This window comes from Strix aluco, chromosome 13, assembly GCF_031877795.1.
Source record: "Strix aluco isolate bStrAlu1 chromosome 13, bStrAlu1.hap1, whole genome shotgun sequence".
In the NCBI taxonomy this organism is placed as follows: domain Eukaryota; kingdom Metazoa; phylum Chordata; class Aves; order Strigiformes; family Strigidae; genus Strix; species Strix aluco.
In genome coordinates this window covers 14019215-14040254 of record NC_133943.1, presented here as the reverse complement: position 1 = coordinate 14040254, position 21040 = coordinate 14019215, and the positions used below count along the sequence as shown (strand labels likewise).

Below are 21040 nucleotides of genomic sequence, written 5' to 3'. Positions count from 1 at the left end.
ACCTTTCTGAACCTGCAGCCAAATGTAGCTGCTGTCAGGGTTCCCAGCATCAGTACTACTCATTTATGGGATGAGTAATTTTTCTTTTCTGCTTACATCTAATGCCATGTTACTGTTTATGAATGGAATGATTTTTTTTTTTTTTTTTGAGATATGGACACATAGAAACAGTTGTCTGACAGAAGTACTGGTTTCTTAGATTATCAAGTACAAGGAAGCTTCCCACCTATGCCTATAACTGATAAAGCTACTACAGTTTTGAGTCTCTTCCCCAGATATTTTACAGTGACAATAGTGATAGGTCTATGTAGATTGTGTTAGGGTTTTTTAAACGTGGGTGAAAGTGTACTTGTTTTTCTCTCATTGTTAATATATAACTGCCTAGAATTGAAGCTGGGATAGTTGCATTTAACTTCTACAAATAAGTTGAGTCCAGTTGCATTTAACTCTCACAAATAAAACCAGGAATTAAAATAACACATGGTTAGTACATTCCTAGAGTTTGGTTGTTCTGGAGAACATATATTTTGCCAATTTATGCATGTCTGCATGTATGTATTTAAGCTTGTTTCATAGGTCCTAACCAGAATTTTGGCTTGTAAAATTCCTCCACAGCAGAGTAAACCCAGTTTGGACGAGTTGTAAGAGCACCTTTTGACCTAAGAGAATGAGTGCGACTCGAAATCTGTTTTCTAATCTGAAAAATAGGAATCTTGAAAAATATGCTGTGTTTGGCTATTCCAGAGGTCTACATTGCTCAAAAAACCAAAACATTTTTCTTTATCTTGCATGGTCTGTTCAAGGCATGGGAAGAGCAGCCTTCTCTATCTCAGTGAATATATATCTGCTGCCTACCTACTTTTTGAGCAGTACGTGCTGTCTCACACAAGTACATTCTCTCCCACATGAGCTGTACTTTTCTCCTGCTGTACATGTAAATGGCTATATATTGGAGCAGGTTACGCCCGTTAATGTACATGTTTCAGGAAAGTATGCATCTGCCTCAAGATAGTTGGTGACTACTAGGATTTAGAGCTCTAGAGTTACAGTTCTCCATGAACTGAGCTTCATAAAAGATCATTTATTTATGTACTATACATGATGTGAAGTCATGTACATTACAAAATTATTACATACATGACTTTTAAAAAGCTTCTAAAATATCATAAATTCTACACACAAAAGCTTGGAATAATTTTCATGAGAAGAATCTGGATCTGTATTTAGGTTCACTTGTTTGAGAGTAACTTTTTTGTTGTCAACATTTTGTAAACATCTAAAATTTGTTAGAAGCATACTTTAAAACTATAACATCTAGGCAAGCCATTTACCTCTAAAAACTGTATTTTTTCCAATGAGAAATGTGGAAGAATTTCAGAGACATTTTGTTCCATTATATCCATTATATTGCTGTGAGAGATTGACGAATTACCTGGAAAAGAGTGCCCCAGAGTTCACATGTACGCCTATTAAAACTAAGATATTCCGAGTCATTCTTGTAGGTTTTTATAACTACTTAGAACATTTTAAAATAAAAACATTACAAATGTATTTTCTTTCCAATTTGAGACATTCCTCTAAAAAAGGCTATTGTGGACTAATGTTTGAGAAGTAAACAGTATCCTCATTCTCCTGCTATCTGTTTGCCTGAGGACAGTACCTGCTCTGTGTTCAGATTCCAAATTGTTTCTGGTTTCTTAAGCATTTTGTCTTGCAGAAGCCAGGTGCAAACATTCAGCAATGTGCAAATTAATCTTGTTCACAATCACAGCTAACATGTAACAGCAGAAACATCCTCTGGCAAAAGTAGGTGTTGCAAAATAGTCTAAGGTGTCATTGGTGAGGAAATGAAATGGAAGAAACTAGTTCTAATAGAACACTTATATGCTAAGAAAGGAGGTGGCAAATGTGTTTGGGTGTATTTTTAACATCTTAGCTTTCTAGGAGGATATTATTGGCATCAGGTAGAAAGTGGAGGAAAGAAAAAAAAAAGCTGTCAAACCCAGAATCTCTTTAGCTATTAGAAGGGGGAAAAAATATTTTTAAAAATCAGGTAATAAGAAGAAATAAAGTCACTGAAGCAGAAGGAACTAGGTTATGGTTAAAATAGTAAATAAATGTAGAGTTAAGAAAGTAAAAGATGTTGGAGATAGTGAGAGAGAAAGAGAGAGAGAAACTATGAAAAATGGCAACCAATGAGAAGATGTTCTAAAATGATAATACCAAGAGCAAGGGTAAGGCTGGCCACAGACCTGCATGCAACGGGCCTGAAGGAAAGAATAGAGGTGAAGAGGATGCTTAGTTTGAAGATCATGTCTCAGAAGAGACAGCTATGAATAATTTATAACCAGTATTGCCATTCGAAGTCAAACAGATCAAGCTTAGGATGTAAAAAAAATTCTTTAAAGACTACAGATACCATCTCGAAGTTTCAGTTACCAGCTTCACAGGAACAAAGGTAGAGCTTCTAGGTGTATGTAATCACCCTAGTCCAAATCCTACAAGGTATTTAAATGGCTTCCCCTTTTCAAGAGGAGACCTTTGAAGAAGTATTTATTTCTCAAATAGACATATTCAGGACAATGTTCACAGCGACTACAAAACAGGTTCCCCCGGGAGCCTCCATTCCATGTCGCAGTGTGAATACCATTGCATTGTATGTTTTCAGGCCAGGAAGTGCAACCTCTTAATCTTTTCATAAAAATGAGGTTATAACTCTGCGAATCCCACGGGTTATGTCTTTTTAAGACTTTCCTCTCTTAAAATTTGAAAATGCCATGTCCTGGAAAGCTTTTAAAAATGAACTAGCAATTCTGGAGCTGAAACAGTGTGGCATACACAGGATGTATTTGGAGTCCAACAGGACTGTGGTGAAGGAACCGTGGATTGAGCTTTACCGTGTAGGCTGGAGTGTACCCTACACATTGGTGATGTAATATGAAGTCACTGGAAGCTAGATCTCTATAAGGTCTCCTACATATTTTTTTAGAAGTTCAGCTGCTGTGTTTGTAACTCCACAGAGACATAAGGCTGCAACGGGTGCTAGACACCAGAAAAGGTTAATATGCTCAAAAGAATCATCCAGTGCTTTTTGCATTTATCTTTCTGTAGAGGTTGCTATTATAAAAGACTTCAGGGTTGAGATGATAGGTTTGATGCAGAAATGATGCAGTGGTCATTCATTTCTTTCAGGTGTAGCTTGTTATAAAGATTCTCTATGAGACAAGGTCAGTCATGATGTTACCTCAGATGCCATAAGAGAGAAGGATACTCGAAACCCAAGAGGCAAAGCAATTGCAAGCAATAACATCTTACACCCAACAAAACAATATTTGCTTTGAAGGAGCTCATGAGTTTCCTGGAAGGGATGTGGATATGGAAATGCCATCCAGTTTCCTTCAAGAAACCAACATTCCCACCAGGCAAATGCAGCACTCCTCCTGCAGGGCGCCATGCCCAGCAGCAGGCCTCCCTTCTCCTTCAGCTGTCTTGGCCCCATGCCCTAGCAAGCACTTCGCCATTCGCATGCACATACGGCAGGTGGGAGAGAAGAGTAGCCAGAGCCAAGAGAGAATTTAAAATACTTCAGTAGAGTGAAAAAGAGAAGTCGGAGGTTTGGTTTTTTGTCATGACTTTCAGTTTTTACTGTGGAAATGACAGCAGTGTTTTCAAATTGCATCCCAACAGTTCCCAGCCAGATGAACCTTAAACATTTTATTATTTCTAGAAGTAGAATAAGTTCAAAAGAAGATGACTGATGGTAGTTTTTGAAAAATACATGTTTTACTGATATAGTTTCTTCCCTGTTTCTTGATCCTAACAACTCTATGTAAACACCTTTTTAAGCAAAGTGAATGTTTGAAAATGTGAACACTGGTGTAAAAAAAGTTCTCTGGGCAGCTCTCAACATGAAACAATTTGTTGCTTAGTTGTATTGCCATGAGCTAGCAACCCTGATCTTGGATTAAAATCCCACTGTCATAGAATTTAGAAGTAAAAAGAGTTTGTATCCCTCAAGTTTGCGTTCCCCAAGTAGGTTAATTACAGAATTACAGCTTTGCCATATCAAAAATAAGATTCCTCATTGCCCTTTTCTGAAAGGCTTTTTCCTTTAAATTTATTTTTAGATCATATTTTAAGTTTTGTGCACAGGTAGTACCCGCGGCACTGCATTCATATAGGCATATTAACAGTTATCATACATTTATCTTTGATTTTAGTTAGTACCAGGTGGAATAAAGCTCCCTCATCTAACTAACCAAGCCTGAAGTGTAGGGTCCATATATGAAGAGGTTTAGCTTGGGCTGAATTTTCTCATTTTCAGAGGTGCTGGAGTCAAATATTACTTTAAGAACATTTCTATGTAAAATTTTTTTTCTCAAGCCTGCTAGAGAATCTTCATATAAAAGTTCAGTATATATTAGAAAATTGCTATCTCTTTAATTCCACACACCAAATCCAAACTGTTTATATGAACTGTGCGTAAAACCTGCAAGTATTAGGCTGAACGTCTGTTGTTTCCTGATTTCAGATTAATTTCCAATATTCTCATTTTGGCTTGTAGAGCTTAAGTCCCACCTGGAGGTTGGAATTACAGTGGTTTCTGAAATGTAACTAAAAATGAAACAAATAATGAATAGCACTTTTTTATAAACCTCAAAACTGGTACTGTCTAAGCTTTTGTTAAAACTTCAGAGAAGCATATTGCTTTTCATCCTGTTCCTCTAAGAGAAATAAAGGTTATATTACCTCAGGCCCTCATTGTTTGTAATTTTGAAAATATTGATCAGTTATAACTATTAAGACAGAAGTAGCAAAGTGTCAAAGACAGGTAGAGGGATTTGAGGGACTTTCATGTAATGCTACCATACTGCTTCCCACAACATCAGCCACTTCATACACTCTTCCTCCCAGTAAAGGTTAAGGCATGAATTTGGTTCTTGTTAGACTTCGGGGAAGTGACCTAGAGAACACCTGTGAGGAATGCTTCAGTTGCTGAAAAAGCTTATATTGGCATCTACATGTTCGTTAGGCAGTAGGGAATTCTTCCATGAGATGCAAACCATAATAAAACATCCCTTCTGCTCACAGAACTTACTTAATTCTCCCTAGAGAAAATCTCTTATCACTCCAGGAAACAAAAATCCATTTTAGATTTTAAGGACATGGCACTAGGTAGTCCAGAGAGAAAGAGACAAGAGGTAGAAATTTTTTTCCTTCCAAGTCAATAGTCTCATCAGCACAGCTTTATATTTAGGCGGTATGGTTAATTATAAAGCTACATAATGAAGAAGAGGTGGGTACCAAAGCTGGCAAACTCAGCAGGGGAATGTCTGCTTTTGGTTGCTTTCATATTGACTTGCTTCAGAACATAATCTGAACTGTGGTGACTATTGCAGTTATAAAATGATTCATCCTCCTGCACAGAATAGGCACTACCACATCTAATGACAAGCCAGCTGGGTCATCCTAGATCAAATGGCTGGTAAGAAGTTCAACATCAACAGTCTTAGTCATTACAAGACCCTGAAATAATGCTACCATGACCAACAAGACTATGTTCTGACACAAACTGCCATACCCTCCGTGGGAGGATACTGTGGTGCCTTTCCTCTCTGGGGCACTGGTGGGATTTGCTCTTGGCACATAAAGTGAACCAGTTTATGAGTTCAGAGAAATGTCATGTTTCCATATTCCACTATACGGAGGGTTGATCTTTTCCTCTTTCACTTTTCTTCTCTGACTTACAGAGCCATAATGGGTTTTTAATATTTGCACTATTACTAGTAATAAATTCTCTTGGTGAAATTCTCTGCTTTTCTTGTCAACAGAACTGAAGGATATCATATACTTCCTATACCTATACTTGAATGGCTATTTCTTTTTTTTCTGCAGTGTTGCTAAATCTAGTAATACAGGTTCTGACAATTATTATTAAAAAAAATAAAATTAAAAAAATAATAATAGGAAAAAGAAAAGTAATTTTTTTTCTCCATATTCAATAATATTCTTGCTTTTCCCAGGATGACAACCAATCATGAGAATTATTTGAGAACTCTTATTGTATAGCTCAAATCCTTAGTGCTAGAGCAAACGTAGCTGGAGTGACAGTATGTTGTCATGAATTGCCCTGGTTATTGCTATTGTACTTGTACAGCCAAATTTAAGCTATTCAGTTCCAAGACATTGCTGTTTCACCTTATGATTTTGCAACTGGAGCAATCTAATAGCTCTGTTCCAGACCAGCAGTTTGCTATAGTGATATAAGAAAGGAAATTTTGAACTACAAGGGTGGTTGGAAGTATTCAAACTTGTTTTATTTTGTTTTTAAATAAATGTTGCTGGATAACAGCAGAAAATAATCTAAGAAATCACTAAAGGTTCTTTACTGACTATATATTTTTGTATTTTGCACAACGACAGAAGGGATGTTAAGTAAGGTCAAATAGTTACTGCTATCTGTAATTTGAATGGACAGGGTGTGAACTCATTTAGGGTTTTTGGAGAGGGGCAAGGGAAGAGAGTTGTTTGGGGTTTTTTAACCTATACACTCACAGAACAGAAGCAACCTGTATGACTGATTATTACCTACACAGTACAACTCTACTTCCTCTTCAAACTCATATTTTCAAGATTAAAAGAGAAAGAAATAGAGCTACAATCAACAAGAACACATTATTTACAATAATCAAGTTTTTTGATCATTTTCTCAGTTCTTAGAACTATATACAAGAAAGAACAAATAGCAATTCGCTCACTAGTTTCATGGTCATTTCTAGTCACTAGCATTAAGACACACAAAGGGTGTTGTGGTACTTTATTCATTAAATCTTGAAAAATATTTTTAAATTATCTTATGTAGGGCATGATACAAGAAAGTATTATTACATAAATTTTATCCTGCAGCTTTTTAGCCTTAATTATGCAGTCTTGTTGAGAGTAACAACTCACTTAATAGACTGTATCACTTTTTGAGATAAGTGGCATATTTATAGTTTCTATAATGTACATCAAAATGAGGACGACTATGCCTTGTTTAAAAAGGCAATGTTAAAACACGCTATTTACAATTAAGAAGTTGTTTTAATAGTAAAAATGAGATAGTTAATATTTGTGAAACATAAAATGATAATGACAAATATTTGAACATTACTACTGTGCTTAACATTATGCTACTATATTCCTCTGTGAGAATGTGTTGTAAGCATTATAGGATGGTTTTATGGAATTGTAGATAACACATATCTAAAAATGTAAGTAAAACATTTTATAATCACTAGGTACTGGAGAGAGTTTTAGAAGTTTGTACACCCTACATTTTCATTTAACACCCTACTCTTATTTTCTTTTTGTTTCTCCTGTGTTCCTTGATACAAAAAAAAGAAAAATCAAAGCTCACTGGGAAGGTCTCTTTAAACCTAGTGGTGTTACGTTAGTTTCATTTGCTTTTTACATGGAATATTTGGCTGGATTTGAATATTAGCTCCTATCAATGCTGCCTGACTTGGATACACTTGTTATGCAGACTTGTATGTCTAACTTCCACTCTGCCTTTTAATTATATCTATTCAAATATAGTGACAACCTCCCCCAACAAAACAGCATCTTAGATAAGTAGGTTACTAAAAATGCTATGTAATGACATGAGATTGAGAAACTAGAAATTGCACTTGCAAACTGATGGGATTTAACTGTGTAAGAACAGCCTTAGAGGCATATGTTTATTATTTAGGACATATATGTGCCCCAGGCAAATCCAAACTTATTTCAAATTAACTTTCCCTACACTATACATATCATGAATATTAAGCTGTTATCACATTCAAACATCCTTAATGAATTTGTTTTTCTCCACTGAAGGAGCAGGAAGATGATGAGTAAGGCAAAACCAAGGGAAAAAAATGTGAAACATCAGTGAGGAAATGGACCATCAGTTACAGAGATTACCTTGTGACTCTACAGCTGAAAGGCTAAAGTGCTCAGGAACCTGCCAATTTATCACAGGATTGCTTGAAGTTTAATTATTTAAACAGCATGTTAAAACATTTATTTATTAAATCAATAATTTAAGCATACTTATTCAGTATGAAGAAAACTCTTCTGAAAAAATGCTTAATATTCAAAGTTATTTTAATGCTAAAATAATTGTGAATATACATTGCTCTTTAACTACTAAGCCATTGTGTCTAATCCTTTTGAACCAAAGATATCTCACCACAATTCATTATAATTAGATCTAGCTCCAGTTGCAAAGAGTGGAATTACAGTGATTTTCTCTTGTGATATTGCAAGAGTTTCTGTGAAAGTCAGAGAGTGGATGGAGTATGATGATTTCATTACCAAGCAGGAATTTAAAAAGGGAGTTGGGATGTTAGTATGCTTTGTGTCTCAAAGACTCATCAGCACTTATGAAAATATATTCATAGGGGCATTAGAGGCATCATGAAAATTATATGCTTATTTATTTGCAGTAAAGGCTTTAAGACATAGAATCACTATTAATTTGGTGATTTTATCATAAAATTAAAAACATTCAAAATTATGTTTTTTCTTTATTTTTCAATAATTTAAGCTTCCAAAAAATCTAATTACTTTCTTGCTATTAAATGAACAAATATTATTTCTTAAAGCCACTGTTCTGTTATATCCACAAAACTATATTTATTACAAGACTAATGTTACCTTTAACATCTGTGCTTTTGCAGTTACCCTGCATTAGGTTCAGTAGAAATGCTTGTAAGATTCCACATTATCCCTTATTCTCTGGTTACTTGTATATTAATCCTTTTTATCCTTACCTGACCTTTCTAAAGCTCACTAAACTGTAGCAAGCTGTGTTTTCAGATATGGCAAACCTTCAGAAAGAGAAACTCAGAAAAACAAACTTGACCCTCAAGAGTCTTTGTTCAATTGGGAAGTCACACTGGGAAGGGTTGAAAGAGGTTTCAGGCCCCAACAACCCTTTTCTTCAGGGAAAGTCATGATTTCACTTTGTTGGGGTGACTGAGCTGACATTGAGTCTAGAAAAAACTGAGAGTAAAAAGGACCGAATTACTGTCACTGGAATTTTAAGAAAGCCTTTAACCCCTCTCAAAAGATAAAAAGTAATCATCAAAGAGCCTTTCAATTCTTTATATGATTAGTTAGAAGCAGGTGAACTTGAATGGCTAAACCTGAAGCTATACAGATACAAACCTGAACAGATTCTTTCAATCTGTAAGAATTTTAAATGTATTGATTCCAAGGGAATAGTGGGGTTTTTTTCCTGCCCATTAAATCACGAAGACCTAGCCCATTACTGTGAAAGAGAAAAGCTAGGGACTCTTTGTGTTCTGGATGCTTTTTTGCATTAACACCAAAGCGGTGATGGCCCTTCAATCCTCAGTCACAGCTCTATCACTACTGCTGTGGCTTGTCGGTTCTCACTGCTTACCGTCAAGCTCTTTCCAAGGAGTCTTACAGCATCTAACAACATTATTAAAATGTATTTCACATGGGTGCAACTACATTTGTCACATAAACTGGAAAGATCCTTTTTATTGTGGTCATAACTGAGCAGAAAAACAGGCCAAAACTAGCTATCAATTATATGTATACTTGGATCCACAGGCTTTCTTGCTGGATATGTCACTTGGTTTAATTCCCTGCTCCTCAGCCTATGCTGTTAAGGTGGCATGGATTTTCCTATTGTTTTGCTGTCACAGGAATGGGTCCATAGTGATTTCAAAAAGAGCTACAGACCAGATGATGAACAGAGAGGTGTTTGGATGAATAAGGAAAGTGGGAAGGCAGCTGTGCAGATTTTCTCAGGTCTTTTGGGATGCTGCCAAGGGCTAAAGCAGCCAGTACAGAAGAGACCCAAAGACAGTTGACTCAAGTCCCTCCCAGCCATTTCAGGAGAGGCCTCTGTCCCTCTTCTCTGCAACTCATTGTCCAGTTTCTCAGGAAGCCTTCAGCTTGTCCCTGCCATTTTACCTGCTTCACAGGGATTATATAAGGATAAATGGTTCTAAGATGTTCTGATTTTGCAGTTCTAAAAAAGTTCACGTGCATAGATCCTGGATGTTGGCATGACATGTAGGAAGCAAAAAGCTTACTTGCTGAATTAGTTAATTTATGCAGTCATGTGAATTCATCTATAAATATTCATTTATCACACAATTAACCAACTTGGATGAGAAAATAAGGAGTATACAACAGGTATGGGAGGGAGGGAATTGTACTATGTCTTTACTCTTTGAAGACATGATCTTGAAATGTAGACTAATTATTTTCAATTAACAAATTTTTCAACAGTTATACCTCTAGCAAATGTTCATTAATTGCTATGGTTTGATGAATGACTGAACAGATCTGGATTATTTGAGAAAATTTTGTTATTCATAATTGATAAATTTTTATTATTCATTATACTTCAAAAAAATATACACGAGTAGTTACCTTAGACTGGTTTTATCCCGACAGCAATATCAAGCTGTTGTAAACTACCAGCATAACAAAAATCCTCCTCCTGCTCACAGAATTGTCTGTAACCCTTCATAATTGTAGCATATGAAAGTTAAACAACTCGACTCCTCCTGTATTTTCTATCAAATAATGATATGTTTGGTACAGTAAGGTTAAACAGTGGTTCATGTGAGTTAATAAGGGACAGTTTAAATAAAACTTTTAAAAAAGGAATATTTATAAGCAAAAATATTCCCTTGTGCTCTCTGTCTGGACAGATGACAAGAATACTTATATTAGGAGTAAAATCTTAAGGTATTACTATTAAGATATTTTAGGGTGATCTTAAGGATATTACCTTAGAGCTGAGGATTTCTTTTGAAGCAGCAAATATAAAAATAGGCCTTTCATTCCACTGGGTCTGCCTACTGCTTTAAATGTTTCACTCTCCTACAGAGAGTATTCTTTTAGCAAGTATGTTTAAGGTAATAATTTAATATAGCTTTTCAAAAAACAAGGATATTGAGATAAATATCCTCCACAACCATAAAGAGAACAACAAAGATGCACAGAACACTTTAATAGTAGTCTGGGGTTTCTGACTTAAAGCTTGGATCATCATTTACTCCTCTGCAAAGTGGATACAATGTATAAATTCTGTCAAAAGAAAATGCAGGTACTAGTATCTTGTACCTATTCACTAGATCAAAATCTTCAGACAGGGAATGTTTTCAGTTCTCAGAGGGATCTCCCTGATGATGCCATATGCTATAATCAACCCATACCAGGACCTAGAGCTGTGTGTGGAGCTGTCAGGGATTTCTAGGCACAGCAGCAATTCACCTATGGCCATTTTTTAATGTCAGGCCTATTTCCCAATACAGATCTTCAAATATGATATGCACCTGTCATGTAATATTTTGACTTAATAAAGAAACACAGAGAGAAGACTCCTGGGTTTTTTGAGCGTTATGAAACCTCTGGGGACTGTATGCCTGCCAACAGTTCAATTCATTATGATACAGCATTAAAATAAATTCTAAAAGTCTGCAAATATGTCCTCTTCCACAAAATAATAGCCTTGACCACATTTTCCTGATAAAACAGAAATCAGACCCAGATCTATTTATGTGGTTTAATAGATGCATAGCAAGATAAATATTTAATTACCAGTTTGACACTGTTTATCAATTATGAGCAATACACTGTCTCTACTGCACAGCTCCGATTAGCTCTGTAAAACACAGAACAGGAAGAAAATAAAAAGGAATTTACAGATATTGGCTCACCAGTCTCTGCAGCTTGTTGAATTGCTATTTATTGATTACTCTTATAATGCCTTTGTATCTAATTAAAAATTCAGGATGGGCTCTGTGAATAAGCAATAGACAATGTCTGGTCTAAAAAAGGAACTACCCAGTCACAGAAATGAACTGGGAATAACAGAAGCTCCATCTGTCCTGAATAATTACACATTCACAAACTGTTTTGCATAGTACAGTATTTTTTACATTCAAAAACACTGGAATAGTGAGTAGAAAACTAGAGTTTTTCTAGTAATTTTATAGAATTCATAGAAACTTATTGATGGAAAGAATTTAAAGATATAAGCTAGTACTTTCCTCCTGGTCTGAGGTAGGATTTCATAAAACCTCTGCTTTTAGGGTTTCTACAATCTCCCTAAGTATTATGTGCCAGTGCTGATTATTGTTATGGTTTTAAAACAGTATGTTTGTTTTACTCCTTTGATCACCAATATTTTCTTCCAGACTAGTTCCATACTTTGCAATATTTCCATAGGTCATGTTATTTAAACCCTTTACTTATTAACTCTCCTGAACTCCCCTGTCTTTCTTAAAATGTTGCACTTAAAAATGAATTTTTTTTAATCAAACAGATTGTAGCAACAATTTGACATCAGTTTTTTACAGACTAGAGCAGTGAATATTCCTCCCAAGCTCACACACAACACTCTGAGCAGTGCATTCCAGAAAAGGTGGTTTTTTTCAAACAGTGTCATGTTCTCTGTTCTTGTGTGTTTGTGGACTACTCAGCTCCCAGGATTTTTTTGCACAACTAACTGATCTTTTGATATTTGTGCATTTGATTATTTCCTTCCTACAATCTTTCAATCTTTATTTAAAGTAACTAAAAATTTTGGAATTTTCCTGTTCCCAAAGTGGACTGTGTTCCTGATTGGTGTCATTCACTTGTGCATTATATTTTGCAGATCTTATACTTCTGTATCACCTGTTGCATTGCAGTAACAATCAGACATATTAAAGCCTATCTTTCTCCTTAGTCAAATCTGAGTTAAGAGAGTTCCCTAGAAAAACTTTCTTGAAGTCCCTTCTAAGCAGTAGACACCTTTTGTTCTATAATGTGATTCTAGCTAAGTTCTATAATATTTTCATTTTGACATCCAAAAAGTGAAGAACATCAGCATTTGCTGATATGATTCACAAATGGTGGACTTGCTGGACTATTTTCTCTCCTAAATTGTTTCTTATTTTTAATCCACAGTGAATATAAAAGGTCAGAAATTACATATAGAGTGTTTTTTAAAGCAAAAAATAAGAACTGACATTCAAGTTAAATGTATTGTGCAATATGAAATGAATATGGAGAATATGGAGGATGGGAAAGTATGTCCTGTGCTAGAGCAGTCATTTTTTGTTTTCTTCTCTTTATTATTGCTGCTTATTGTATGATACAACTTTTTCTTTTTATGCTGTCTGCTTTCTGCCACATTCGCCAGCTACTTTCACATTTGTCCCATGTATAGACCATGTGTCTAATAAATCACATACTCTTAAATAACTAAAGACATTGTAAGCATAATATGAACCCTGACCATGTCAGTAAAGCAACTGGCTTTACTATGAAACCTGAGCATTAGGTTTGAAGTAGGATTTTGTAACTCTGATGTTTTCTTTGTAAGGACTACTCATGGCAGCATCCATCCAAATTTCAGAAGTAGGTGAATTTTTATTCTCTAGACTTTTCCATTAGCTCATCCTTTTTTTATTGGAGAATCTCACTATCATTCAGTGGATGGGGCCTTACACTGTAAGCAAAAAGGCCACACAAGAGAAATGGTAGTTTCTTAATAAATGATGGAGGTATGCCCTGTTTGAGCAGTAATTACGGACGTACTTCAATAATACAATAGATCTTAAACCCATCTCAGTTTGTCAGTGTTTGAGGTCAACTGTTTATATAACTCAGACGATATTATGTCTTAACATGCACTTTACCACAAATAATCTAAACTAAACCACTGCTGTTTTCACAGCAGAGGATGTTGTGAAAGAAGGAAAAAAATATACAGATAATATATTATTGAATGTACAGACTTTTTAGTCATTTTAATGAAATGTTCCCAGGGCAGCAGGTTGAGAGTTAACTTTTCCTAACAGTCCCCACTAGTAATGGACAGTGGATTCCATTAGCTAAGTCATTTCTTATTGCTTGTCTGTGACTTTCAAAGAAAATTAGAGTCACATGTGAATGCTCAGTTTAGAGAGAAACAAGCTGACAACTCAGGATGAGTCACTTCAGATAAGAGAAACAGGATGGTTTGTAATATTCCAGTTGCTTTTTTCTGCTGTTATTGGGATTTGCTAACTGATCAGGGACAGAATTCCAACATCTGAACCTTTCAGTTAATCTTCTATTTCTGCAGCGCATGTAAAGGAGGAGCAGCAGATAAATGTGGTCACTTCAGCAAGTCCGTCAGATTTTATGAAGCTTACACTCAAACAGTCCTTGTTCTTCTCTGCCTGTAACAGCCCACATCTCAAAAGTTCAGCTATGGCATGACAGAAAGAGGGGTAACGGAGTTTGTAATGACCAAGTCTCAGCCATCCTTTCTGATTCTCTTTTCTGCTCCAGTCACCAAGCAAGCATAGCCCTCAAGGACTAGAATGTGTTAGTCACTGGGAGGCATGAAGCTGAAAACAAGAGCTTGTTTTGAAATGGAGTAAATGCAGATATGGAAAGTTTATTCCAGTTTAAAATGCCTTAACTCTACTACCAGGTTCCTTGTGTTCTGTAACTATTCAATCTCATAGTCTCTAAGTCCCCCTTCTTGTGTTCACATTTCTCTGTTTTCTGTAGTAATCTAAATTTCATTTTGGGGAAGAGTTCTTAGAAGTATAGTATAGTACTATTTCCAACATCTCATTAATCTTTCCATTGCCTCCTCTACTGTACCTCAGTTCATATCCCCACCAAAGCATTGGCAGTTCTACTGTCATTAGTTTGCACCTAAATTCTATTATACACAGCACTGCAATTAGTTGCATAAAGTCTCATGGGTATATGGGCATTCAAACATTTGACTTGCGTACTCAGGCTGCATGTAGGTTGATAGTAAATCTATAAGTCTGGAATATTTTTATTTTCTTTTGGGAAAACTATTGATAACATGTGCATGTAAGAGTAATTTTAGGTAGACTATGGGTCTGGCTGAGGAGTATTGGACTTAATGTAGTTCCCAGCATGCTAATAGGGTACTTAGGGAAGCAATGAACACTCTTTAAGCTCCACCAGCTTTAGCAAAATATTTGTAGGAGATAGACCAGATTCATTACAATCCCTATTTTGTTGGTTTTTTTTTTTTTCTTTCCATCTTCTAATTATTTATATACTGCATCTAGATCAAAATAAAATCTAATTTTCTTGCATATCTGTGGTCATAAAAACAAGAGGAGCAAGGAAAATCAAACATAAGATAACTGCAGCAGAAGAAATATATACACAGGACATTTTTCCAATTTTTTGTACTCAGCAGGTCTTTGAAAGCAGCTCAGCAGGCTGAATAGCTTTCATGAGCATTTCTTCTTAGGAATCAAGTGATGACTAGAGTGACTCTTTGCTGCTTTAAAGTGCATGCTAGATGCTAATTATTTTTTTTAAAAGCGAATTAAAAGGGCTGGTGTGTGTCGTCATATTAAAAGCTACTGATGCAACATTATGGTAGTACTCCAGGTGAGTACTACAAGCTTGAATGGCTATCCCCTGAAAAAGTAAACGTTTTCTTTGCATTGGAAAGTATCTTTTTGCTTTCTGTGTTTTACTGTTTGTTTCCCAGTATGCACTTTCTTCACATTAGCAGAACATTAGGGAGTGCTTTTGATTCACCAGTGCAAGATGTGCTGAATCAGTGGATATGAATCTTGTAGCATGTTAAGATTTTATTACTTTCTATCTCTGGCGAAAAAGAAAAATATTAGAGAAGGGCTCAAGCAGAAAAGGAAAGAAAAAGAGCAAATAAAAAGAAACTCGAATTAAGGCTGAAATAAAGTTAGTTTCCAACCTGGGCAGGATGAAACCTTAGACTGCACTTGAGTACACTGCTGCCTTCTGTGTTTTGCCTGTTGCAGGGGTAGTCTGAGGTGAGATGTGCCGTTATTTATATTTTTGCTTTGAGAGCAATTCTACCATGTCATGTATAATGGTGGTTATTAGCAGCTATGGCTCACACACATGCTGCTCTCTTGTCCTCTTTTGCACCTGTATTTTTATTTTCCTGGGAAAATGAGAAAGGTCAAGGCTTTCTTGAATAGCTGACTAAATATCTTCCTCAGCTAAAATGGCAGAAGATGCCATAAGACAAATGTGGCTACAGCTGGAAGGCTTCATTCCATTTTTACCCTGCTCATAAGACTAAACATGTCATTGGTGCTTAATGTCCAGTGATTCAGGAGTTGGAACTTAAATTAATTCTTGACCTCTTTGTTTGCGCTCCAGTGTAATGCACAGCAGGCTCCTCTCAACTCTACCGTATCTCACTCTCCTTTTGAATATAACAGCAACGCTGACCTTTTAAAAATAAAATGGAGATATTTCTGAAGAATTAACACAGATGTCTGAATTTAAATCAATATATTTACCAGAAAAATAAAATAATGTAAAAATCAAAAGCAATCTGAAAAGAAAAACTGCTTTCATTTCACTGGTTTTTTTGAAAGTAAGAAACCAAAGACAAGGGATATTATGAACACACAAGAATATTAATATGCAATTCCTCTTTACATCCTTTTTTATATTCACTGATTTTCTTTCCACTGAGAAATAAAACAATATATATGTCTAGAAGAATGCATTTTTCTGCTTAGTTAGTAGGGTTAAAATTGCTATATTTATTAAATGCCGGGTACTTTCTCATTTATCATTTTAAATTCCATTACTTGTTTCCAAGGAGATAGAAATGTGCAGGAAAATCATTTGAGAGACTGATTTGTAAGACTCTTATCCTTAATGAGAGTTGAATGTGACCTGTCTTAAGGTACAAAATAAACTTGGAGGTGCTGTAGTAAAGAGTTTGGGCCTTCAAATTTCATTTCTGTGCATTCTTACTTTCTGCTTCTGGAAGTTGGAAGGGGATTGAAAAGTATTCACATCAGTATCAGATTATCAGTTAGTGGCTAGCTGTGCTGTTTTCTACACCCACCCCAGGTAGTAGTGGCTTTCTTCTGACAGTTCTACGTATTTCTTGGAGGACAAGAATGGACAGTAGATGACAACTTATTTTTCTTCCTGTGAGTTCTTCTTCAGAAATACTAAAGCCTGGATGGTTCCACAGGTATTTAAAAGACTATAATTGTTCAGTGAAGTGCCAATACTAAGTTCTAAATGGATATTTCTTTCTTTCTTTCTGTTAATAAAATCCTAAATGAATCTGAAAGTAAACAGATCAGTTGTCTTACCTGAAGTAGTCTTCACCACCTCAGTTGTATTTCTTAATCCTGTAAAGGAGAACTGGTAAAGCCTCCAGGACCTGGTGTCCCCCACCTCCACTGAGCTGCGCTTCCACTGGTAAATGATCTCTTCTCTTGGGTAGCCATCTTATTGCAATGGAAAATACAGAATGCTTTGTTTCATAGTCATTGCTAGGTTTTTAGTGTACTTTGGGGAGTTAAAATACTATTTTCTATTTCTGGAAAAAACTGGAGAAGCATATTACAAGTAAATTATAGGTATGTTTTTCTCAAGTTACTTAGTAGCGCCTTTTACTTAATGTCACATTTTATTTTATTTATTATAAATTAAAATAGCACTTGAGATAAATTTTTCAAAAATTAGTTTTACACTTTTGTGGACCCAATAGGATACAGTTTTGCCCATCTTTCAATTATGCCAAAAAGTCTGCAGCTGGACCTGGAATTCACACATTGACCTGACTGCAAAATGTCAAACTCTTCACTCCAGCTATTGCAATAGTAAAACATCCATGCACAGGGGAAGGTATCAGGCCATGACACTTCGATGCTGAAAGTAAAAATTTCTACTGTTATGCTAAGATATAAGCATAAATTAATCACATAGGTCCCAGAACTTGAATCCTTTTTTATATAACATTCTTCAATTATATTTGTGAATGTATATGATTCATGCACTTGCAAATAAGTTCAAAATAAAACTGAAAACCATTGGACTATGTCTAGTTGAGAACATAACTCTTGCTGACTCCAAGTATGTAAATATAAATTTATAATAAATGGTTCAGTGTGGGTCGGAAAAGGGATATTTCTAAGCATGTTACTTACAGCTTGAAAATTCCAGGGGGCAGGAATGGGCATCCATTGGGAAGTTGTGTAACTGTAGCTGACACTCAGCATCGATTGTCAGCCTGAGGAGAAAGAGATGGGGATATACAGAACGTACTTGAGAAGCTTATCCTGAAAACTACATCTTACTAATATGGAACCTGACTATGAAATATGCAAATATAATATATATATATATGGATAAAGCAAAAGTAAAATATTGATATGTATGTCTTCATTTAGATATTCCAAGCATAGGAAGACATCATGGTTACTGATAAGCAGCGTTTCTTTTTTGGTTAAATAGGCCCTGATCATTTACTTTCTGGACTGTGTAATAGAATAAGGTATTAAAGTTCTGTTCCTATGCATCTGAAATGGCAACATTACTCATGACTGGCAAATCCATAAGTAGATATACAGGTCATCTCATGACCAGTGACAAATCTCTGTGTCACAACATGCCATAATGCACTAAGGAAATGTATTTTATGTGACAAAAATTCTATTTCAGAAATGATGGATGGGAGTCCAAATTTAGACATCTGCATCCAAGACAGCCATCTAGACTACCTTCATAGCTAGTGGGAAGGCACTCTGAGGATATACTTAATTTCATTCCAAAATAAGACATTTAAATCAGAAGAATGTACTGAAAGGTGTTTCTCTCCACTGAGTATCAGGAGAACCTTCACGATAACTCAGGTGGTGCAGGTGCTATAGATTAGGTAGAGATATGTACTTTTAGAAAGCCAAAATTAGATGAGATGTATCCCCTGATATGCCTGCTAAAATATCTACCACTTTTCATTTGGTCCATTAATTGTTGCTAGCCTATACATTGCCCCAGCCCTGCCATGAGCTGCATGATGCTTGGACTTTAGAAAGGAGGGAAAAGATGTGGTGAGAGAGGGAAAAAGGAAAAGGAGGGGGGAAAAAAAGGCAGACTGATGTTTATTTGTTCCATAAGTCTCTAGGAAAACTGTAGTTTTCTGATCTTTGCTGATTCCTGGATGTCCCAATGAGCAATCCTATGAGCTGGGGTTGTCCCCTGACTCCTGCATATAGGTGCTGCATGCAAATGACTCCCTGAGTCTCATACTGTGGGATGCAGAGGGATGCTGTGACCACTAGCCACCAAATTAATGAAGTCAAAAGGAAACTTTTCTGCATTAGGGATTTAGGAATAAATCTAATCTCCTTTGAAACTAAGGGAAGTTCTGTTTGTGACACAGAAGAGAGCTGATTCTGTGTGCTGTTACTGCCCTTTGTCTTCTCATTTCCATCATCTTCAGTTTCATTTCAAGATAATCATAATATGGATCAAAAAAAAAAAAGACTAAGTTCTTTCTTCAATATTGCCTTTTCTCTGGTGAATATATTTAACACTGTTTGAATTTGGGATAGGCTCAGATTTACTGCTGGTTTTTATTTGTTTTCTCTTGTGGAATTGAGTAGATTTCATTCCCTAGCACAAAGCACAACCCAGGGTTTGAACATCTCCAAGCATGGAGTTTTCTGGGCAACCTGTTCCATTGTTTGACCATTCTCACAGTAAAAAAATTTCTTCTTATCTTTAAACAGAATTTCCTGTACTTCAGCCTGTGCCCATTGCCTCCTGTCCTATCACTGGATACCACTGAGAAGGTTATGTCTGTGCCTTCTTTACCCCTTCCATCCACTGCCTTCTTTACCCTCACCCACATTACACACATTGATAAGATCCTCTGAACCTTCTCTACTCTGGGCTGAAGCACCAGCTCCCTCAGCCTCTCTCTGCACATCAGATGCTCCCAGCCCTTCAGCATCTTAGTGGGCCTTCATAGCACTTGCTTCAGTAGGCTCATATCCCGCTTGTACGGGGCAGCCTAGCACTGGACCCAGCACTCCAGATGTGTCTCACTAGTACTGGACAGAAGAGAAGGATCATCTCCATCGACCTGCTGGCAACAGTCTTACTAATGTAATCCAGGATGTTTGCCTTTGCTTCAGGGGCACTTTGCTGGCTCGTGATGAATGTCCACCAGGATCCCCAGGTGTCAGAGATGTGACACCAGCTCTTTCTCTGCAAGGTGCTTTTCAGCTGGCTGGCCCCCACCCTGTACTGCTGCATGGGCTTATTCTTCCCCTGGTTCAGGATGACATTTTCCTTTGTTGAACGCCATGAGATTCCTCTTGGCCCATTTCTCAGGCATGTTGAAGTCCATCTGAGTGGTAGCGCAACCCTATGATATATTAATCGCTCCTCCCAGTTTTATATTTTCTGCAGACATGCTGAGGGTGCACTCTGTCCTATTATCCAAGTTATTAATGAAGATGTGAAGATGTTAAACTGTATTGGGCTAGTACAAAACTGGGGCATACACCACTAGTGACTGCTGTCCAGTTGTCTTTCATGCCACTGATGTTAACCCTTTGAGCCTGGCAGTTCAGGCATATTCAATCCACCTCAATGTCCACTTATTTAGCCCATACCTGATCCTCCTCTGCCAAAGGTAAGCCTTCCTTGCTCCACTTTCCTACTGGTCTCAGGCACTTGGGATTGCTGAAAGTAGCGTTTTACCAGTAAAGACTGAGGCACAGAAGGCACTGTGTACCTTGGCCTTTTTGGTGTCCCTTCTGACAAGGTCCCCATTCCCATTCATCAGCACACCTACATTTTCCCTAGTCTTCCTTTTACTGAGGATGTATCTGTAGAAACCCTTCTTGTTTTCATGTCCCTAGTCAGATTTGAATCCAGATGAACTTTTCTAACCCTGTCCCTGAGTGCTCAGACAGCATCTCTGTATTACTGCTGGGTCACCTGTCTCTGCTTCCACCTCTAGTACAATTTCTTTTCACATTTGTGTTTTGTCAGGAGCTTTGTGCTGATCCATGCAGCCTGCCTGCTAACTTTGCTTGATTTCCCGCTGGTCAGGATGGACTGTTCTTGAGCCTGGGGGGAGGTGACTGAGAAAATCAACCAACTCTTCCAGAGCCCTCTTCTTTTGAGGACAGAAATCCAGATCTGTGATGATGCTATCACACTTCTGGATTAATCC

At 36.6% G+C, this 21040-nt stretch overlaps 1 protein-coding gene across 2 annotated transcripts in view; it reads right to left on the bottom strand.

Moving 5' to 3' along the window:
• Positions 1-21040, bottom strand: part of GABRG2 (gamma-aminobutyric acid type A receptor subunit gamma2) — a 72036-nt gene that overhangs the window by 22375 nt on the left and 28621 nt on the right. For both annotated transcript variants that reach the window (XM_074838985.1, XM_074838986.1), the window contains exons 5-6: positions 18000-18082; positions 17160-17297 (exon numbers count right to left, since the gene is read on the bottom strand). In XM_074838985.1, the coding sequence (XP_074695086.1) occupies positions 17160-17297; positions 18000-18082 (221 nt within the window). The remainder of the gene's footprint in view (positions 1-17159; positions 17298-17999; positions 18083-21040) is intronic.